Source organism: Cheilinus undulatus, linkage group 3 (assembly GCF_018320785.1).
Source record: "Cheilinus undulatus linkage group 3, ASM1832078v1, whole genome shotgun sequence".
Taxonomy (NCBI): domain Eukaryota; kingdom Metazoa; phylum Chordata; class Actinopteri; order Labriformes; family Labridae; genus Cheilinus; species Cheilinus undulatus.
The window spans coordinates 36,807,771-36,826,881 of record NC_054867.1 but is presented as its reverse complement, the minus strand read 5'-3'; the positions used below and the strand labels follow the sequence as shown (position 1 = coordinate 36,826,881).

The window sequence follows — 19,111 nt, the reverse complement described above, 5'->3', positions numbered from 1 at the left end:
CAATTCTTGACCGTAGGTCTTCTGAGAGCTCTTTTGTGCCAGGCATGGTTCACATCAGGCAATGCTTCTTGAGAACAGCAAACTCAAAACTGGTGTGTGTTTTTTATAGGGCAGGGCAGCTTTAACCAACACATCCAATCTCATCACATTGATTGGACTCCAGGTTGGCTGACTCCTGGCTCCAATTAGCTCTCGGAGAAGTCATTAGCCTAGGTGTTCACATACTTTTTCCACCCTGCACTGTGAATGTTTACATGTTTTGTTCAATAAAAACGTGAAAACATATCATTTTTGTGCGGTATTAGTTTAAGCAGATTGTGTTTGTCTATTGTTGTGACTTAGATGAAGATCAGAACACATTTTCTGACCAATTTATGCAGAAATCTCAAAAGGCTCACATACTTTTTCTTGCAACTGTATGTATAGACTATCTTAGTTGTGTTTCATCATGATTTTGTTTATTTGTGCAAATCCAATTTTGACACCCTGAGAGCAGAAAAGACCTCATGCCCAGGAGGTCCCTGACCCCAGGTTGAGAACTAACCAGAAGAAGAGCAATGCATTAAATCTACCTGTAATGCAAGCCAACACACATTATTGGTATATGCAAATAATTGAGGTTATTTAATTACGGAGCCAGTAATTAATTGGGATGAATTGTTTTAATTGGTTGTCAGAACAATATAGCATACTTTAAAACATGCAGAAGGATATTTTTTTGTATTTTTCTCTCTTGTTTTATTTTTGCCACTACATAGTTCCACATTTGCTGTTTATGGATGCACATTTAATTTACTTTCAGACACAGGGATTTGTTTTATGTGTCAAAGATAGGGCTGTCAGGTGATAACATTTATCAGTCACCATCAACATCAGAATCTCTAGTTAATCATTATTAATCTCCTTTTTCACATGTTGAAATTCCACTACTTCCCATGTTGTTGTTATTTTTTTTTTTACTGTCTTAAACTAAGGGTAAATTACTTCCTGTTTGGATACAGAACTACCTTTATTTTTCAAAAAAGGGAAATAAAGAAATGGAAAAAAGTGAAATGTTTGATAACACAAGTTATAGATGTCTTTTGACTTGTCCACTGAGCTGTCAGTTATCTTGTAAAACTATAATGAGTCATTAAGGCACATTGGTATATTTAATTTCTCTTTAAATAAAGAGATGTAAATCTCTCCCTTCCTCTACGTTAGACACTTACTGTGAGAGCATGCCAGTAATGCATGAGCATCAGAAGAGAGTGCATGTTCAATGTCCCTCCTTAATTTTTTTTTCATTTATCTAAAAAGTTCAAAGTTACAGACACACAGCTTTTAATCTCATTTATATTTTTAGATTCTTATGTATCCTTTGACCTAAAACGCTGTATCTGGTCTCTCCTTCCCACATGTATTCACTCCTTTTCATCTCTTTGTTTGTCTTCCACTCCTACAGTAAACAGTGGAGTAAACTCTAATCTGATTGATATTTAGTTTATATGTAATTTTGTTTATACAAATATGTTAATAAAGTTACCAGGCTACACAAAAACAGACTCATCCAACCCGCATTATCACTGGTTCTTTTTCAAGTCAAGACAAAAATATTACCTGAAATTAGATTTTTCCTGTCATATTAATGCAAAAAGACAATTTAAGTAACTGAGCAACAATGAATACAAATAGTCATACAGCAATCTTTATGATTGGCAACTAGTTGCCTATCAAAATAGCTGATAGTTGTCCCTTGCATTGTTTATGGACCTTAATCACAGCATACAGTATTTGAAGCATTAAATGCTGACAGCCCTAGTTAAAAAGCTTTTTTTCACAGCAGCAGAACAAGATAATACTTATACTAAAGGTAGTGTTTAGAAAGCATATGTGTTTCTTTGAGTGTTGCTATAGTTGAAGAAGTACTTCAACATACAGTGTGAGTGTTTTTTTCTGTTTGTTTATTTAGTGAAAGTGACTATCAGATTCAGACATCCATGCATTTTTAGAAAATTTAAACTACTGTTTACATGAAATCAGTGGAGCACATCGTGACCATCTTGTCTTTCTACCTACAGAAAATGATGAAAGACAACAACCTGGTGCGGCACTTGGATGCGTGTGAAACCATGGGCAATGCTACAGCCATCTGCTCCGACAAGACAGGCACGCTAACCACCAACCGCATGACGGCTGTGCAGTGCTATGTTGGAGATGTACATTACAAAGAAATCCCAGACCCTGGAGCTCTACCACCCAAATCACTAGAATTACTGGTCAATGCCATCTCCATCAACAGCGCCTATACAACAAAGATACTGGTAAGACATATGTAATGGTTCTTATTGAAGGGAATCCTTTACATTCATTTCCTCTTGAGGTTTAAGATAATTAAATGAAATGCTAACAATGCTACTGCATCTGAACACATAAACAAAATGCTAATAGTGTCTTTTATATGGAAATGGAAACACCACATATAAACCTTTCCATTTTTATTGTGCACATCAAATGCAAAACTCTCTTTGAACCCTTAATCATACTATTTAAATAGTCTATTATACTAAAGCCTATTTAGTTAAGACTTAAGTGTCACAGGTCAGCTGCATAGATTTTACCTGTGAGTGCCTACTTTATAAGTGATGAAAGCTGCCCTGAAACAGTGCGACAGTTCTGCAGTGCTTTCTTTTTGGCGAGGCAGGCAATGAGTGTCCTTGGCTGCTGCTTTAAATTCACCAAGCATTCACTCAACTTGTCACCTTTAGAACAGTTGTGTAATTTTGATTTATCTGATCCTCAGACCATAGCGCACTGTAATTGAATCCAATCAGTGTAAGTGCTTGAGATGATCTCTTGTTTATAGTGAATGCAGCAGTGAGAGACGCTCCCTAAGCCAATTAGATATATATGCAATTGGAAGAGATAAATATAGAAACAATAGATACAGAAGGACTATTGCAGATTCTGATACATGATACTTTGTGTTTCTTCATGCCACAAGTCCAAAGATTATTTCTATAATAAATATTGTGGCGCAAATAGCCTAAAAGCAAAGATTGCCGAGATCAGCATGTCTTCAGACTGTTAGAGCAGCATGCATGAGTAAGTGTTTTCCTAGCATTCCTGTGTATACTCACCTGCACACACCCACCATTTGTGTGTGTGTGTGAATGTTTGTCACTATAAGAGTAAGCCCCTGTTGAGTCTTTTCATTCATTGATGGCTGACCAGCTGACTAATGCCCTTATGGAGCTTGCATGGGGAATGAGCTGAGCAGGCGGGACATCTGCGATAGAAGGATCCCACAGATTTCACTTCCTACCCCTCGAGGCACAGTCTTAGTGACAACAAAGTGTTGGCCACTGAGTTTCTAACATGGAAAGCTACATACTAGTCTTTACTCTAGTTGAAATTCACACTGTCTTTACACTCGGGAGCTTCAGAAACATCTGGCATACTAGGGAAAGAAACATAACTGCGTATTGTGCATCCTAGGCTATATTTGGTCACCAGAGTGATTTATATTTCTTTTTTGCACAGTAAACTTTGTGGCATATAAATTCTTATCTAGTCTTACTTGTTTCTGTATCTCTAAAATGGAACTCATGAATGGACATGTGTCCATAGTGAAAGTTCTTATTTCAGTTCAAGTTCATATTGTCACAGTAAGGTTAAATCTGACCTCACAACTCACATAGTCCAGTTTAGAGTGGCCACCAGTATTAACTAACCCTAATACCATTCATACGGATCCATACATTTTTACACGCCGCTGACATAGCAGTTGGAGTAATTGGGTTGGGGTTAAGTCTTGCCCAAGGACTTATGGGAATTTTGCTGCAGGAGCTGGAGGTTGAACCTGGAACCTTTGGGCTGAGAGATGACCAACTCTACATACTGCATCAAAGTCACCCAAAGAAGACATATCATACCCCTTTAACACAATCCCCTGTGGTCTAACTAATATGCATCAAGAACCAGGGGAGATTTTTGACCCTGTATAAACATGTATTAAGCAGCCTTAATAAGAACAGTTTGTTTTGGTGTGTCTCTCTTTAAATGCAAATGAGCTCTTCGTCACCCTGCCCCTCTCTTACCTGGGGTGTCATGACAATGAGTACAGTGGTGTGCTTTCATGGCTGTAGGTGGAGACACCAGGCGAAGGGGCTGGTACAATGATAATGACTCATTGAGATGTCACTCTGAGCACAGAGTCTGAACAGACTACCAGATTTCATGTTTACAAACATAGCAAGCTACGAACAAAGGACTGCGCTGGGCGATTCTTCTGAGTCAGTACTCCTGATACTCATATATATGTGCATATATACTAATAAGTAGGTTTTTAATGATATGGCCCCTAAAAGGCAAAATCAGGACCAGGGCCAAAGTTGGAGTCTAAGCAAGCTTTAGATTTTACTTAGGCCAAGTCTAGACTGGAGATGAATCCAACTGAGTCTCAAGCTATTAAACAGTGCCTAATTAAATTTAGAAATGTGTGAAACTGTGAAGGAAAGGGAAAATGCCTCTGCTTGGATTTAGTGACTGTATACTGGGCATAAACCCACTTATTCTAACTCAGACAGGCAGTGATCAAGAGCCTGCAGATAAATGTAAATGTATGCATCGATAATAAATCTTTCCCAGATATTTTTCTTGTGTGTTAAAATCTTGAATAAAAACTATAATACGTAACAGTAAAAATAACTACATGACAGATTTGGCACAATAGGCAAGAAGCTGACACTTTGTATTATTTTTCTATGTTGATAGAGACTGAGCTTGCCTTAGATACCCTTTGCTTACCATTTTTTTCAGCAAGGACATCTACTTGAACAAGATGTTATCCATTTTGAAAAGGCTGCAGGAATGTGTTGCAGCATTACATCAGACTATTGTAACTCTGTAGCTGCTTAGCTTGATGGAATTAGGTACCAGCTGTGTGCAGCTTAGACTTGGTGGATTAAAATGGCACATCTAGTCTGTTTTATAATCTCTTCATTCATAAAAAAAGGTTACCTCATGCACCAGAGTAAAGCAGAAGGTAAATGTTTGGTAGACTTCTAATTAGCAGTTGACTGTTTATCAGCCTGGCTGAATATTGGAGCTGATATTTGGCCAATTATCTATATTGGCACTTTATTTTACCAATCATTGATTGCATGACTTTATTTAAAAAGTGTGCTTTTTTAGCTCCACTGCTTTGTTTGTCCTTTCCTCTGTCTCTATTCACTCTCAACAGTCTCATACAATGACCCACCCACAACACTATCTCATAGGCTGGACTTAACATAAGTAACAGCCAATCAACACTGAAGCCTGGATGCCACTGACAAAATGTGTCACCTTCTATTTCCTTACTGCTTGCACTGTGCCATTCATTTTGTAATATTATAATTACAGTTTAGCTTGTAGCTTACCTTAGCAGTTTGCTTATTTCGCTGTGGCCTGTTTTATGTCCTCCCCCTCTCCTGCTTTCTCCGGCCTACTGAAAATTATGCTTTATGTATAATGGTTGATACGTACTTTGTCTATAAAAGGTATACATGTCATTGTTAAAAAACCCTGCCCTTTATTGCTATGGTACCTATTCATAAATGGTAAAGGTTAATGAAGTAACGTACTTGTCTTGTCTCAACTACCTTTCTTCCTTTTCTAGATTATGGTGATACACTGTATGTGAGTGCTTCAGTCATATTTCTAGTCTTTCAGTACTGTCTATCACTGTGCTCTGAGGTTTATCTCAAGCTGTAGCTGGCTCACTCATCACTCATCACTGTGAACTGTAAGTCAAATCTGACTGGCTGCTTCTCAGTGTTCACAGGTATACTTACTTACTGACTCAAATTTGCAAGCCTCTTCTTGGCTTAGTTCCTACCTACTATAATGACTAAAACCCACTATGTCTTGTTCTCCAATGATATTTTCCATCTTCTTGTTCCTCATGTTAAGACTGAACTGAGGAAAAGCGTGTTACATTTTGCTTCCCCTTCTGCATGGAATACTCTCTAGACCGATTTAAATCTGTCAGAAATTGTTTCACTTGAAGCCTTTCGTTAAATTATAGGCAACGTTAGACAATCGGACAGTTCCTGTGTTTGTTAATTGTTACTGTGATTTCCAGGGGTTTCCTGATCCTGATTGCATGTTTTTTAATTGGCCAGTTTGATCCAATCCAATCAGCCAAGCCGATTATTTATGTCAGCTGTATCACCGTTAGCAGTCCTGTTGTTAAAATGTCAGCATAATGGAAATACTTAGAGCTTAAGAGCAAAAACAGTCAAACAACCACTTGCAGAATCTTTAACACGCATATTTGACAAGGCAGTAGCAGCAGGACTGCATTTAGTATGATAAGTTTGACCTCTTGACCAGGTCACCCTTTTATCTCAATGGATCTTCATCTGATTACATATGAAATAAATGCTTCCACATACTCCAAATTTCAGTTATCGATTTCTACTAATAATCTGCAAAGACCCTGAACAATCAGTATTGGTTGACCTCTACTTCACATAATATTGTCTAAGAGATGTCAACTGTTAGTTACTTTTTTGTCTGTAACATCAGCATATTTTCACAAGCATAACTACTCTACTAGCTGACAAACTAAATTGCTTTAATTTGCTTGCATTAGTCCATCCATGTGTGCATGCATAAATAAACTGTGCATTCATGAACAAATATTTTATAGAACAAAAAAATCTCATACATGAACACAGGTGCATGTCTTCTTGATTTCTTTTTACTCACTAGAAACTCAATTTTAAGAAGAGATAAAAGAACAAAGTGAAAGAGAGACTGAGGAGGACAGACATTGTTAAAGACTGAAATGAACTCAGAATGCCAGAAACAAAGAGGAAATTTCTGAGGAATATTTACTGCCTCCCTCTCTCCCTCCCGCAGCCGCCCCCACTCCCTTAGCGCCACTCCAGCCTTGCAGTATGCTGGCTGGTGTGTTCTTATATAACAGGCCAATCCTGTGGGATGCCAAGATGGCTGTGGAAGTCTTTGATGGCCACCACACAAAGGCACAAAGGCAAAGAGGCAGGCTTTGATACCCGTGTCAGTCCCACTCCTGCCTCTCTGTCTTTATAATACAGCCAGTGGTATAGCTCTGCTTCTTCTGTCAGCACATTGAGACTACAAAGCAGAGTGGCCTCGATCCTTGAGGGAGAGATTCACACGCATTTACACAATGAATCTGTGCACTCATACAGTATATGCACACTCATACAGAACATGCACATGCTCATAGATACTGTATCCATGTGTACATGTAATCTTATTCATATATTCTGAAAAGGATGTGTGCATACATGAATACAAATAGGCGCACATGTGGATTCTTAACACACCAGCGTGCCTTGGACGTGTCTTAGCGACGAGTCAAGCATGCTGCTTTTTAAATTTCCGGATGGCATTCTGTGATGTTGATACACTGACGTCATTTCAAGGGAGGTGAGAGCCTCATAGCAACAGTCATCCAGTAGGGAAAGCAGAATTTAATTCTTTCACCATCATGTATTTTTTATTTGGTTTCTAATATTTAGAATAAAACAAGCACAGCGCATAAGCATGGACCTGACACTCAAACACATCTGGTATTTCAAACATACTCTTTCTAAACATGGTACTGCCATCACAGGCGTATGTTCTCTCTCTACAGTAGCATGTGTGTAGTATGACTGTGGAAGTGTCCTGGGAGCTCAGTCTCATGTTGCTTCAACCACCTGCTCAGGTCATTGTTCCGCTCAGGGACAAGAGAGACAAAGATACACAAACACACACCTATACACACACAGATGTCTTCATTTGTGAGGGATAGATGCTTGGGGAAATGAAACGACACTTAGAGTATAGTAGCACAGTGTGTGGTTAAGAAACATACCAACAGTATATGACAATGAAACATATGTGATATTAAATCAAGTTTCAGTTCATGTTACTTAAGGAGAAAGTCCAATTGATTATCTAAAATGAGCACTTGTATGTCACTGAAATAGAAGAGTTGGTTTTTGGACTTCAGTGTGCTTGTTTGTCCAACATGGACATCTCTAACTTGAACATTCTAGTGTCCTGTGGCTTAATTTTGGACACTGAGAAGAAAAATGAAAGTGGTATTGAATCAGTGGAACTGCAGAGGCATCTTCTGTCCTTCTCTTACCTTTTCTGTGTGTTCAGCACTTATTGACGGACTTGTCAGAGTTGCTGAGATGTCAGTGAAAGATAAGTACTTACCACATTATAACTATAATACTTTTAATGTTTCTGAAGCACAATGCCTAATGTGTTACCTGCCTATTTTCTTCACACAACATAAGTAGTGCTTTCAGGGCTGTCTCTGATTATTTTTAGTTTTTTACACCGGTGTTGATCAAATGCACAGATTAAAACAGAAAAAAACTGTGGTTTCGAGATTTCCTTTTACCACCAAACCTGCAAAACTACCGGTATGTGGCAGTCGAACCACCTTCAACAGTGCAGAATTCAACAGTGCTATACCCTGATAAGGTATTAGTACAACTCCTGTTATCTAAAGAAAAACCTGATGTAAAGCAGTAAGGCTTAATGAAAATTTGATATCTTTGACAACAAAACTGAAAATTGATCAACAGCAAAGGATGAGGCTGCAAAGCTTAAACTGAGGTAAGATCAGCAGAGAAATAAATGTAAAAACAAAATTTATATCATTTTCATGAGCATCATTGATCATTTAGGCCTCTATCCTGGGCTTAAACCTTAAAAGGACATAGATTAGGCACAACAAATCCAGCCTGACTCTACCTGAGCCTGTACACCTACTCTCCAAGCCCAGCCAGGCCTGTCCCATTAAACTGTATTCTCTGGGCTGGGCATGATTTGAACCCAGCATCTTTTAATAAGGTTGTTGTTAGAATTCAATTTGTGCTACAGTCCTGGGTTGTTTGAATGACAGATCCGATTTGACATTAATAAGCACAACCTAGAAGCATGTATGACAGACATGTGATACTTTGCCTAAATTAAGATCGTGTCACGATAAACAGAGCAGTGAGGATGACAACAAACACACAGATATCAATGCACGCTGAATTCGTATTGGAGCTTTGTGAGGGGAAAAGCATCAGTCTTTCAAACAGAGACTCGAGTTAGGGGTGTGGGATAAGACAGTCTCAGATCGTGAAGAAATAGAATGTATTGGCGATCTGCTCGATCTGTTTTATCTTAGGATCGGCTCTACTACTTCTCGCTCTGTGCTCCCGCCCTCCGTCCCCTTCTGCTCCAGCGGAGATGCTGTGGAGACTCACGCTACAAAAGTGAAAGTGAAACTTAAGAATTAGTTTTCATGACGATTTCTAACTCTTATAGGAAGCTTCGTCTTGGTTTTCTGAACCATCAGTGTGCAAAAAAAAATTTATTTGCACGATCTGCACAAAGCTTATCAACAATTTGTTTGATGAGCTCTAAAGACAGTGTCCAATGGTCTGCCGAGGTTTAAACAGGGAAGAGAAATGAAGCATACCGCAGTCATATATATATATATATATATATATATATATATATATATATATATATATATAATGCATTGGCCAACAGGGTGGTGCAGAAGAAATAGAGAAAAATCAGAGAAAAGGTGTTTTTTTCTGGCCACTAACTTGCAAATTTGTCTTAGAAATTTAATGAAAAAATCGTGATAAAATCGAGATCGTCATCTGGCCCTAAAAAAATCGTGATATGATTTTTTTCCATATTGCCCACCCCTAACTCGAGTCTTCACTGTTCACACACTTCAGTGGTAAACTGTGGGTTGCATTACATTAAATGATCAAAGTGTTTATTTTCTTTCATCTTTTATTCCAATAATTTTGGACATTTTGCCTTTTATTTGATCAAACAGCTGAAGAGAGACAGGAGATATGGTAGAGAGAATGGGGGAAGACATGCACCAAACATTCACCAAGAATTCTGCGACCCATGCATTCAGGACTGTAGCCTCTACTTATGGGCGCCTCTGCTCTACCCACTGAGCTACACTGGCACCCCGGAGTTTTCATTTCTTGTCCCTCCATCTTTGTTTCACTGAGTATAAGACTGCATGGGTCACTGTTTGCTTTTTAAAGATTATTTTCTGGCCTTTTGGCTTCACTGGATAGGACAGCAGAGGAAATGCAGTAAAACAAAAAAAAGAGTAAAGCCCAAAACACACCAGTGCTGCAGCGTTACATCATATGACACGCCTCAATTTTCTGCAACTAGCACACGTCAGCACTGTGTCACTGGACAAACTCCTCTCCAGCCCCTGCTGGACCATGGGCTTGATACAAGAAGTGAGAGCCAGCTCATGCTTTAGATTTACTAAACAGCTGTTCTCTCAGGAAAACACTAAACTGGCTGCACTGGGACTAGAGTAGTGGTGTAAAGGGCTGAGGCACATCACCATCATCATCTGGTTGCAGCTGGTATGGGTTTGTTGAAAGAAAATAATTGGGGGTGATCGTTTGGACACATATCGGACGGTTCCGGTATGTTTTGGGCCTAAGAGTGGTAAAGGACAGTGGGGGAAGACATGCACAAAAAAAAACCGGCAGGATCAAGATTCAAACCTGCATGCAGATCAATTATAGCCACTACCAACTGTGCTAAACCAGTGTTCTTGTTTGCTTTTCAGCAGCTTTTTTCCCCTCACAGTGTCAAAAACATTTATTTAAAGAAAACACTGGTATAATGTTTCTTAAATACATCATTTGCAATGAAGTTTTCATTGAAAAGTATTCTAATTTCAAAATACAGTAAGCTGATCTGCACCTTAAGAAAATATTCTGAAGTTATTACAGGAAAACTACAAAAACTCATAGTTATGCTGCTACGAATGACAGGATGAACAGACATCTCTGTCTCCCCATGGGCAGATAGAGAAGGTTCTTGGCCTGACCCTGCACCAATGCAGTTGGGGGCTTGGTGAGAGAATCTAGAGAGAAAAGTGCCCAGGAAATTATTAATTTAATTATACAATCAATATAAAGAATTCTCTGTATAGTTTAAATGTCTGCATCTGTCATCAAGAACACAGCAACAAGATTTGATTGTGCACGGCTTAAAATAAGATCTGCTTGGGCTGAAATGGTTGTGTTATGTATATATCAGATGGTTTATAACTAAATTTCTGCTGTAAAAGGGCAAATAAAGGACATTGTGAGAGTTTAAAGGAAACAAAAGAAAACAATAGTCAGATATAGAAGCTGAAAGCAAATGATATAAAATATGCATTGAATAAGATAGGAGATAAAGATGAGGAGGCATGAAAAAAGATGAGAAAATTATACAACAAGAGGAGGAGAGGAACAACTCTCGCGTGATAAGTGTCCTCATCCTGGACTTGAAGACTGTATTACTGCCCTCCAGCATGCTTACAGGCCTTAGCCCAGTTGGCTGGTACAGTCATGTGGAGAGCTAGGATTTCATCCACTCCTACATGCGAGAAGGGGAATGAGAAGGAATGCGGAGGCTAGGAGGAGAACAGGCGCCTAGTAAGAGACTGAGGAAGCTGATGGTCAGGGATATGGGAAAGTCATCCAGAAATATGAAAGAGGATAAAACATGATAAAAAGTATGAAATCAAGAGCAAAAGATGGAGGAGTTTAAGGGTGGAGCTGTGTGTGAAGAAAACAGAGAGAAAATAGAAAAGAAAGGGAAGGAACATGGGGATGGATTAAGAAGAGCCCCAGGTGGAATAGGAAGTAAAGTTGCCAGCTCTCCCTCTGGCATATGTCCTTGCCTGCGGGAGCACCCAAGGACCAGGGAGAGGGCAGCTGGTCCTTAGCCACATCCAGGCCAGGACATGCCAACAAAAGCACAGCCATGCCAACGTTTGGCATCCCAAGCCAGCAAATGTCCTTGTGCGTAGAAACCCACGTCAAGCTAACCCTCTAAGGAATCTCTGAGAATAAAAGGCAGTGGTGTTACAGTCTGCCTTCTGTTCATCATCCCTCTTTCTTCTGCTTTGTTTTTGCGGAAGTCATTGGTTTTTGTGTATGTACAAAGTGGCAAGAGTCATGCCCAAATGAATCCCTTGTTCTTGCTTAAAAATCTTTTCAGGTCACTTTGAGAAGTTGTGGAGGCAGGAGCCAATTCATGTCTCCCAAATAGGATCACCCGTATTTTAAGAAGATCCCCTGTTGCCCTGTAATGAAAACTTTAATAAACACATACAGACCTCTTGTTTTTTTAATGCATTGGCAAATTCAGTAGCTCACTGTTGTTGTGTTTACAAACAATTGTCAGTGATTTCCATGAATCTACAAGTTGGTTATCTTGTTCATCTATTATCATCAACCACCACAGATAAAACAAGCATTACATGCAGATAACTTCTGCTTTCCCTTACCTCTTTGGCTGTTCTCTGCTATATAACGCAAAGAAGGAGACACATGAAGTCCAACACCCTTTTCAGACTGGCAGCAAACATATTCCACTAATGTGGGCATAAGTGCTAAAACAAGGTAAATATGGCTCTCTATGTGTCATTTTCCTGTCTATTTTGGCCACAGTTGTGTGTTTCCTGGATAATAGGAAAGCCCTCCACTCCTTAGATCAGAGGCTCCCAAACTTTTCAGTCCTTGACCTCCAGAATAACAGAGTCAGAAACCAGGGACACTGACCTGCAGATGGTTAAAGTGCATGATATTGCACAAAGCATTGTGTACAAGTTTACATTTTAGGGATTTTTTAGTACACATTAGTTACATTTAAGCAAAAATCTAACTTAACAACTTTGGTTTAATTTTGGATTAAATTCATTTAAAATATGTATATTTTTACACAAAATGTACTACTTTAGATCATTTAAAATGTATCTTGTTTTGGAAAGCCTCCCATGAGCTCCCCTAAGTGTCTTGGGACCCCTACTTTGGGAATCACTGCTCTAGGTGCCCATATCAGGCACATGGGACACGGAGCTCACACAGGCAGTCTGAAAGTCTTGTTAACATTCAGTCCAAAATAAAATTCAAGCATTGTCAAGGCCAAATGTGCATCTCACAAGCCCAGGCTAAAACAGGCTCAAGGTTAATCGAGAATGGTAAGCACATGCTACTCATAAGGATGATTAAACTCTTCTTTCTAATCGATGCCTTAAAAACGTATCCTGATGTTTGTAGATTTGAGTCTACATAGTGCTCAATTAACATATGACACAAATAAGAATGAAGTTACCTCAGTAGAAATTAGAAACAAGGAGGGAAAGGAACATATATAGGCAAACAAGGTCAATTGATTCCCTTTTCATTTAATTGTGAAATATTAGAATCCCTTTGATAATGGCATAGAAAAAACATGCAACCAACAATACATCCAAGCAAATGTGTGTTAAAAAAACCTCTACTTACTTATGTTTAACAATTTAATCTTTCTCCACAATGTATGTCTTTCACATGGTAATTTACACTAAGTTATTTTGGTGGTGTTTTTCTGTTGCTGGGAGGCTATACACCCAAACACTTAGCAGACAGCACAGATGAGGCCATTTCTTCCATCCCCTCATTAGCCAATGACAGCCAGTGTCTTCCTGATGTAATCACTGGTCATTAGGAAAAAGCATTAATTCTGTTATTTACCACAAACTCTGTATAAAGTATTTATACGGCTGTCTGTGTCTGAGACACACAGCTGAACATTAACCAGATATGTCCAATTACTAGGTGAACATGGGCCAGTGGTCTGATTAGGTTTTAATGATTAATGAGATTTTAGCTGACTTTCTCTCCAACCCTCTCAGCTGGAACCCTGATCAGCAGCCACAGCTAAAGGCACATATAAAACAAGTCTGAAGCTTCACCCATCAGTAATTCTCATCTCTGGAGGAACAACAAAATTAAAACAAAAATTCTTTAAATACAAACAGATTTTTTTTTATTTACTGCAGCCAAACATACAGAAAAGTGGGCAGTAGAGATCCCGTGCCAAGTCAAGTCAGTTTTAAGAATTTAGGATCTCAAATGGCAAATCACAGGTTTGATCAGTATGGCTTTATAGTCCTCACAGCATGTTGCTTGTTTGGAGTAAAAAGAGAACACCTGAAAAATAATACAGACAATGAGGAAGAATGTTTGGTGAAGACATGTCTGATCAGAATTATGTCCTTACTGCATTTGTTTGAAATAAATTGCATCCTTTGTGAGGACATTAAAGACACATTAAAATACTTTATTTGCTTTCTCTATCAAAAGCTCATTACCAGGTGGACAGGAAGAGCCATTAGATAGGGAATGTGTGCGTACAAATCTTAACAAGCCATTAATGTGATGAACTACACTGCTGATTCACAGTATTTCTCAGCACATTTCCATAAGTGCTGTGTGATGGCAACAGCAACAAGAAAGGGAAAGTCACAGCAAAATCAGTCACTATCCTTCCCTGTCCCATCAAAACAGAAGAAATAATTATGAGGGACTGTCAGGGATTGGTCTTAATTTCTAAAATATAATTTATAGGGTTTCTGGTGAAGGAAACAGCAGATTAATCTATAACAAGACTACAGGCATGGAGAGGAGACCTGCTAGAAAACACCACTACTGAGGAGTGGCAGAGAGCATGTGCAAAGATTCAGTCACCAACCTTTAATTCACACCTCAAGTTACTACTGTATAATTGGCTTATGCACCCATACATGACTCCAGATAAACTTAACACAATTAACAGCACCATACCAGATGTACGTAGGAAATTTGAAAAAGAAAAGGGTACACTTTTTCATTGTGTCTGGCAATGTACCCAAATAGTAAAGTTCTGTGAAGAGGTGAGAATGTGCTTACAAGATACATTAAAAATACATTCAGCCCCAGAACAAAAACCCTTCTTATTGGGTTGGGTAAAGACCCAGCTAAAAAGGAAACATCAGATTGTAGAAATGTGGCTGTTGTTAGCTGAAAGGGTCATTGAATTAAAAGAGAGGATAGACCAAGGATAGGTGTTTAGATTTCTGAATGATGAACAACTCCTAAGAAAAAAATACCTATGCTATCAAGGACAATCAAGCAGTCTTTCACAGCATCTAGGACCCCTTCGTTTGCTTTCTAGAAAACGCTAAATTGACATAATGGAAGCATCTGGGGATGATAAATGTGTGGTTCTCTGGGGTTCATCTGGACATAAAATATTAGATTTGATATTAGACTACTGTAAACTTAAAATACGTTTTCCCGGTTAAGAGATCCTTAACCAAGACTGTAATAATATATATTTGTTTAAGTATTTTGAGTTGTTGTTTGTTTAAAACTTTTGTGTTATTTTGTTTTGATTTAATTTAATTCAGTTTCACATGTTTTTGTAAGCACATGTAAAATGTTAAATTGTTAAAAGCAATAAAAAATAATGTTGGCAAAGAAAGTCAAATTCATCATGTTAAAACACCCTAGGCTTGATCCAAGAAAGCATCCATGCTGTCAGTCTTTTTGAAGGCAAATAGAAAAGACTGGAGCTAACCTCTTGTGCGTTTTTATTTGAGTAAATATTGAAATCCATACTTCTACTGAAGAAGAGTAACTGCACTTTTACTTGAGTACAATAATCTTGTACTTTTTCCATCTCTGTTGACTATACAGTAGCACATAGCACCTAAGGATGCACAATATTACTCACATGATATCGGTATCTGCAGAAATTATCTTAAAGAAGCAAATAATCTGTATTGACAGGTGAAAATTTCTGTCGATATTTCCAACAACTATTTGTAAAAAATCTGTCTGTACTTTAAATATTGTCTGTAAAATAAATAAGTTCTTAGGCTAGACCAACAGACCTACGTCAGCTGAAGTCTTACTCTTTATTCACCATTATTCCTTGCTCTTTAAAGTGGGTTTTAATTAGGGGTGCACCAATCGATCGGCCAAAATCGGTATCGGTGCCGATTTTCTTAATTTTAGGAGATCGGCGATTGGCTGATCCTTGTAAATAAGATGAGTGGATAAGATCAGTTTCATATGTCTCTACCTACTAAAATGCAAAAAATGAAAGACTAAAGGAAGGAAGACTAAAGGATATAATTTAGTAGTTTGGACAGCAATGCTTTAAACTTTTCATTTATATTTGAGAGAACTACCTTATGTGCAGTTCAAACAATAAGTTTGTATTGTTTCACGGTTATTGTTCAATGTTATTCAATAAAATAAGATTGGAACATTGAAGGTGTATGCTGTCAGTTATTAAAAAATCCGTATCAGCCAAAATCAGAATCGGCAGGTCAGGCTTTTTAAAGATCGGTGATCTGTGATTGACCAGAAAATTGCAATTGGTGCACCCCTAGGTTTAATGACTGAAGTTCATGGTCTGAAGTTCATGGTCGGAAATTCATGGTCTGAAATTTATTTCAATATCAGTATCTTTATTGGTATTGGCAAAAATTAATGGATACATATCAGCATGTTGAATATTGGCAAAAAGTCACTATGGTGCATCTCTGATAGCAAGAGAATGTTTCTACATCACATCCCAAAACAGGTGTTGTAATTTACTTTAATATACAGGTGCGATTTAACCTGAACAACCTGGTTGGGGATCCATATTCTTACGTATGTTGTTATTGCAAGTAAGGACAGATCATATTCTTGTATTCCACTCCTCAGTATCTACTCAGTACCTTAATTACATTTTTGATTACTTTTACTTAAGGGATTTTTAAGCAGAGTAACTGGGCTTTTACTTTGGTACCATAGCTGTGTTCTGTGTCCAACCCCATCAAATCAAAAACCCAGGGTGGCTTTTAGCCCTTTGCATAATAAATGAATTCTATGTCAAAAGGGCAACTGGACTCAACTGAGGTTCCTGACGATGTTTTGCCTCTCCTCAAAAGGCTTCATCGGTTCTACTGTGACTGGTGCCTTCACCTAAAGGCGTGTCCTCCTCTTTGGTTTGCTATGTCTGCATGATGTTGGTGCCTGTGATCCAGAGTGAAAGTGTTTGGATTGCTGTCAAAAGAAATCCAAGGCTGCATTATATATAGGGATAAAAAGTGTCTTAGTCCACCAACTCTGTTCAAGGATGGTTTTTCCAGCTTGACATAGATGGCCTCCTTGACACCTCTGTGAAACCAGCCATCTTCTCTGGCAGGTATCCTGACGTTGCTGTTGTTAAGGGAATGTCCTGTATCCTTGGGGTGTAAGTAAACAGCCTAGTCCTGAGCAGATGAGTTGTGGCTGGTTAAATTCTATGAATTCCAACTTTGGACCAAAGTCATATTAGAACTGACGAAGCCTTTTGGAGGAGAGGCAAAACATCTTCAAAAACTTGAATCTAGTCCAGTTGCACTTTTGGCGAAGAATTGGATAGCCATGACCTGGATGAATGAAGACCTACACAGATAATGAATGAAACACTTGCATTATGTACTGTTCACTATTGTAATTTTAAGCAACAATATAAAACACCATTTACTTGTTGATGTTGCTTATTTACAGTTAATTTAATTATTTAGATTCTCAAGCAAATTTCTGAGTGATTGTCTTCATTTCAGTTCAAATTGTGAAAGTTGATGTGATCTTTTGCTTACAAGAGAGTTAACATTTTCATTTTTTTCTGCTCACAATATAAGGGTTAGATGCTTTCTGATGTATCCCTTTGATGCTCCTGGTTTATATGACGCTCAGTTAAATGTCCTTGGAATTTAGATGATCTGCAGTTTTCTAACAGTGAAAATAATACTTGTAGCCCTGATTTCCTTTGATTGGCATTTCTGATGAGTTAAGTAGAACATCTTTCTCATCCTCACATCTTAAATCAAGCAAACATGACCATCAGTTTTTAAGTGAGTGATTATGTGAAGTGCAAATGTTTTTAATAATAAAAGAAAGGACTGCACACTCTCACGAATCAAGACTTATAAGCATGTGTTTCTGTGCAAGCAGGGTGTTTAACACAGTGTGATTTTATCCTGTTAACAGAGCATTTTCAAAGAATTATAGATACTCATGCTGTGTGCTTTACTTCTTGTATTTCTTTGTTATTTCCCAATTTAGAGAGTTTGAGTAAAAGGACTGAAGCTGGGGGAAACTGATAAATAAGGACTGGTACAAGATGAAAAGGAAAACTGAGTAAGACTGGAGGACATGTGTGAAGTGAGATGAGTGAAAATCCTGTCAGAAAATCAGAGCCAAAGAGTAAGAATCCCCAAGTGGCAAAAGAGAGAGAGAGAGAGAGCACCCTCTCCTTTCCCACAAGTCCCTTCTTCAGAGAATGCTGTGCACAGCGTTACCATGGCAACCTGAGTCTTCCACAAGCTGACCACACATTTACTCACACGCTGGCACTTACACTGCATGCACACACAGTTGCACAGATAAACTGCAGCACCTGGATGGAGACGTGCACACATTTCAAACACACACAGATAGACACATAAACACATGATCTACAGTAAAAGGCTCCACTGTGGGCTCATAATAAACACTCTCCAGCTTTGACAGGGAGAGAAACTGCTCTGCCGACATCACACGCTGTGTAAAATTTCTTTGCTACTTGGAGTAAACACACTGATCCATTATCAGCTCATAAATCAGCTCTAATAAGTTAGTGATTGTTTCTCAAGCAACAAGAAAAGCACTCTTGATTTTGTCATTAGAAAATGAGATTTAAGGGCTTTCTTTGTTTTCTGTGACAGCAAAGTATATTATTTGTTTTCTGGTTGTAATCTAAGAAATTTTACGGTGAATCATTTGGCTTTGTGACATTCTGACACACAAAGAGCTGCATTTTAACTTTTTCTCATTTTTATGGACCAAACAATTTACTGTTGTTATGGCAAAAAAACAGTATTTTAGCAAACAGTCCCAAATAATTAACATACCCTTTTATGTTAAATGAAACAGTTTACATGCCCTGTCTATCAGTCCCACATAACCGATGTAGCCATGCAGAAACATGGCTCCTGAGATGTTTACTGAACCAGAGAAAAATACTGTTCCTAATGTACAATTACAGATTGCAATGGGTTGAGGCGTATGCCTGAAATAAGAACAACCAAATTTGATTCAGTCTATCTCATCTCCTATCCTCCCACACAGAGCAGTCCTTTCACCTGCTAGCTGGTTAATTATCGCTGACGGCTATTTCAAGCCTTACACTGGTTGCACTGCAGTGAAGAAAAAAGGGGATCTCA

The 19,111-nt window shown here is 38.4% G+C and overlaps 1 protein-coding gene across 15 annotated transcripts in view; it reads left to right on the top strand.

The window, feature by feature from the left end:
- Positions 1-19,111, top strand: part of atp2b2 (ATPase plasma membrane Ca2+ transporting 2) — a 200,267-nt gene that overhangs the window by 158,175 nt on the left and 22,981 nt on the right. For all 15 annotated transcript variants that reach the window (XR_005991592.1, XR_005991591.1, XM_041781370.1 and 12 more), the window contains one exon: positions 2,061-2,303. Coding sequence is in view for 13 of the 15 variants with exons in the window: in XM_041781370.1 (XP_041637304.1) it covers positions 2,061-2,303 (243 nt within the window). In the remaining 2 variants the exon portion in view is untranslated. The remainder of the gene's footprint in view (positions 1-2,060; positions 2,304-19,111) is intronic.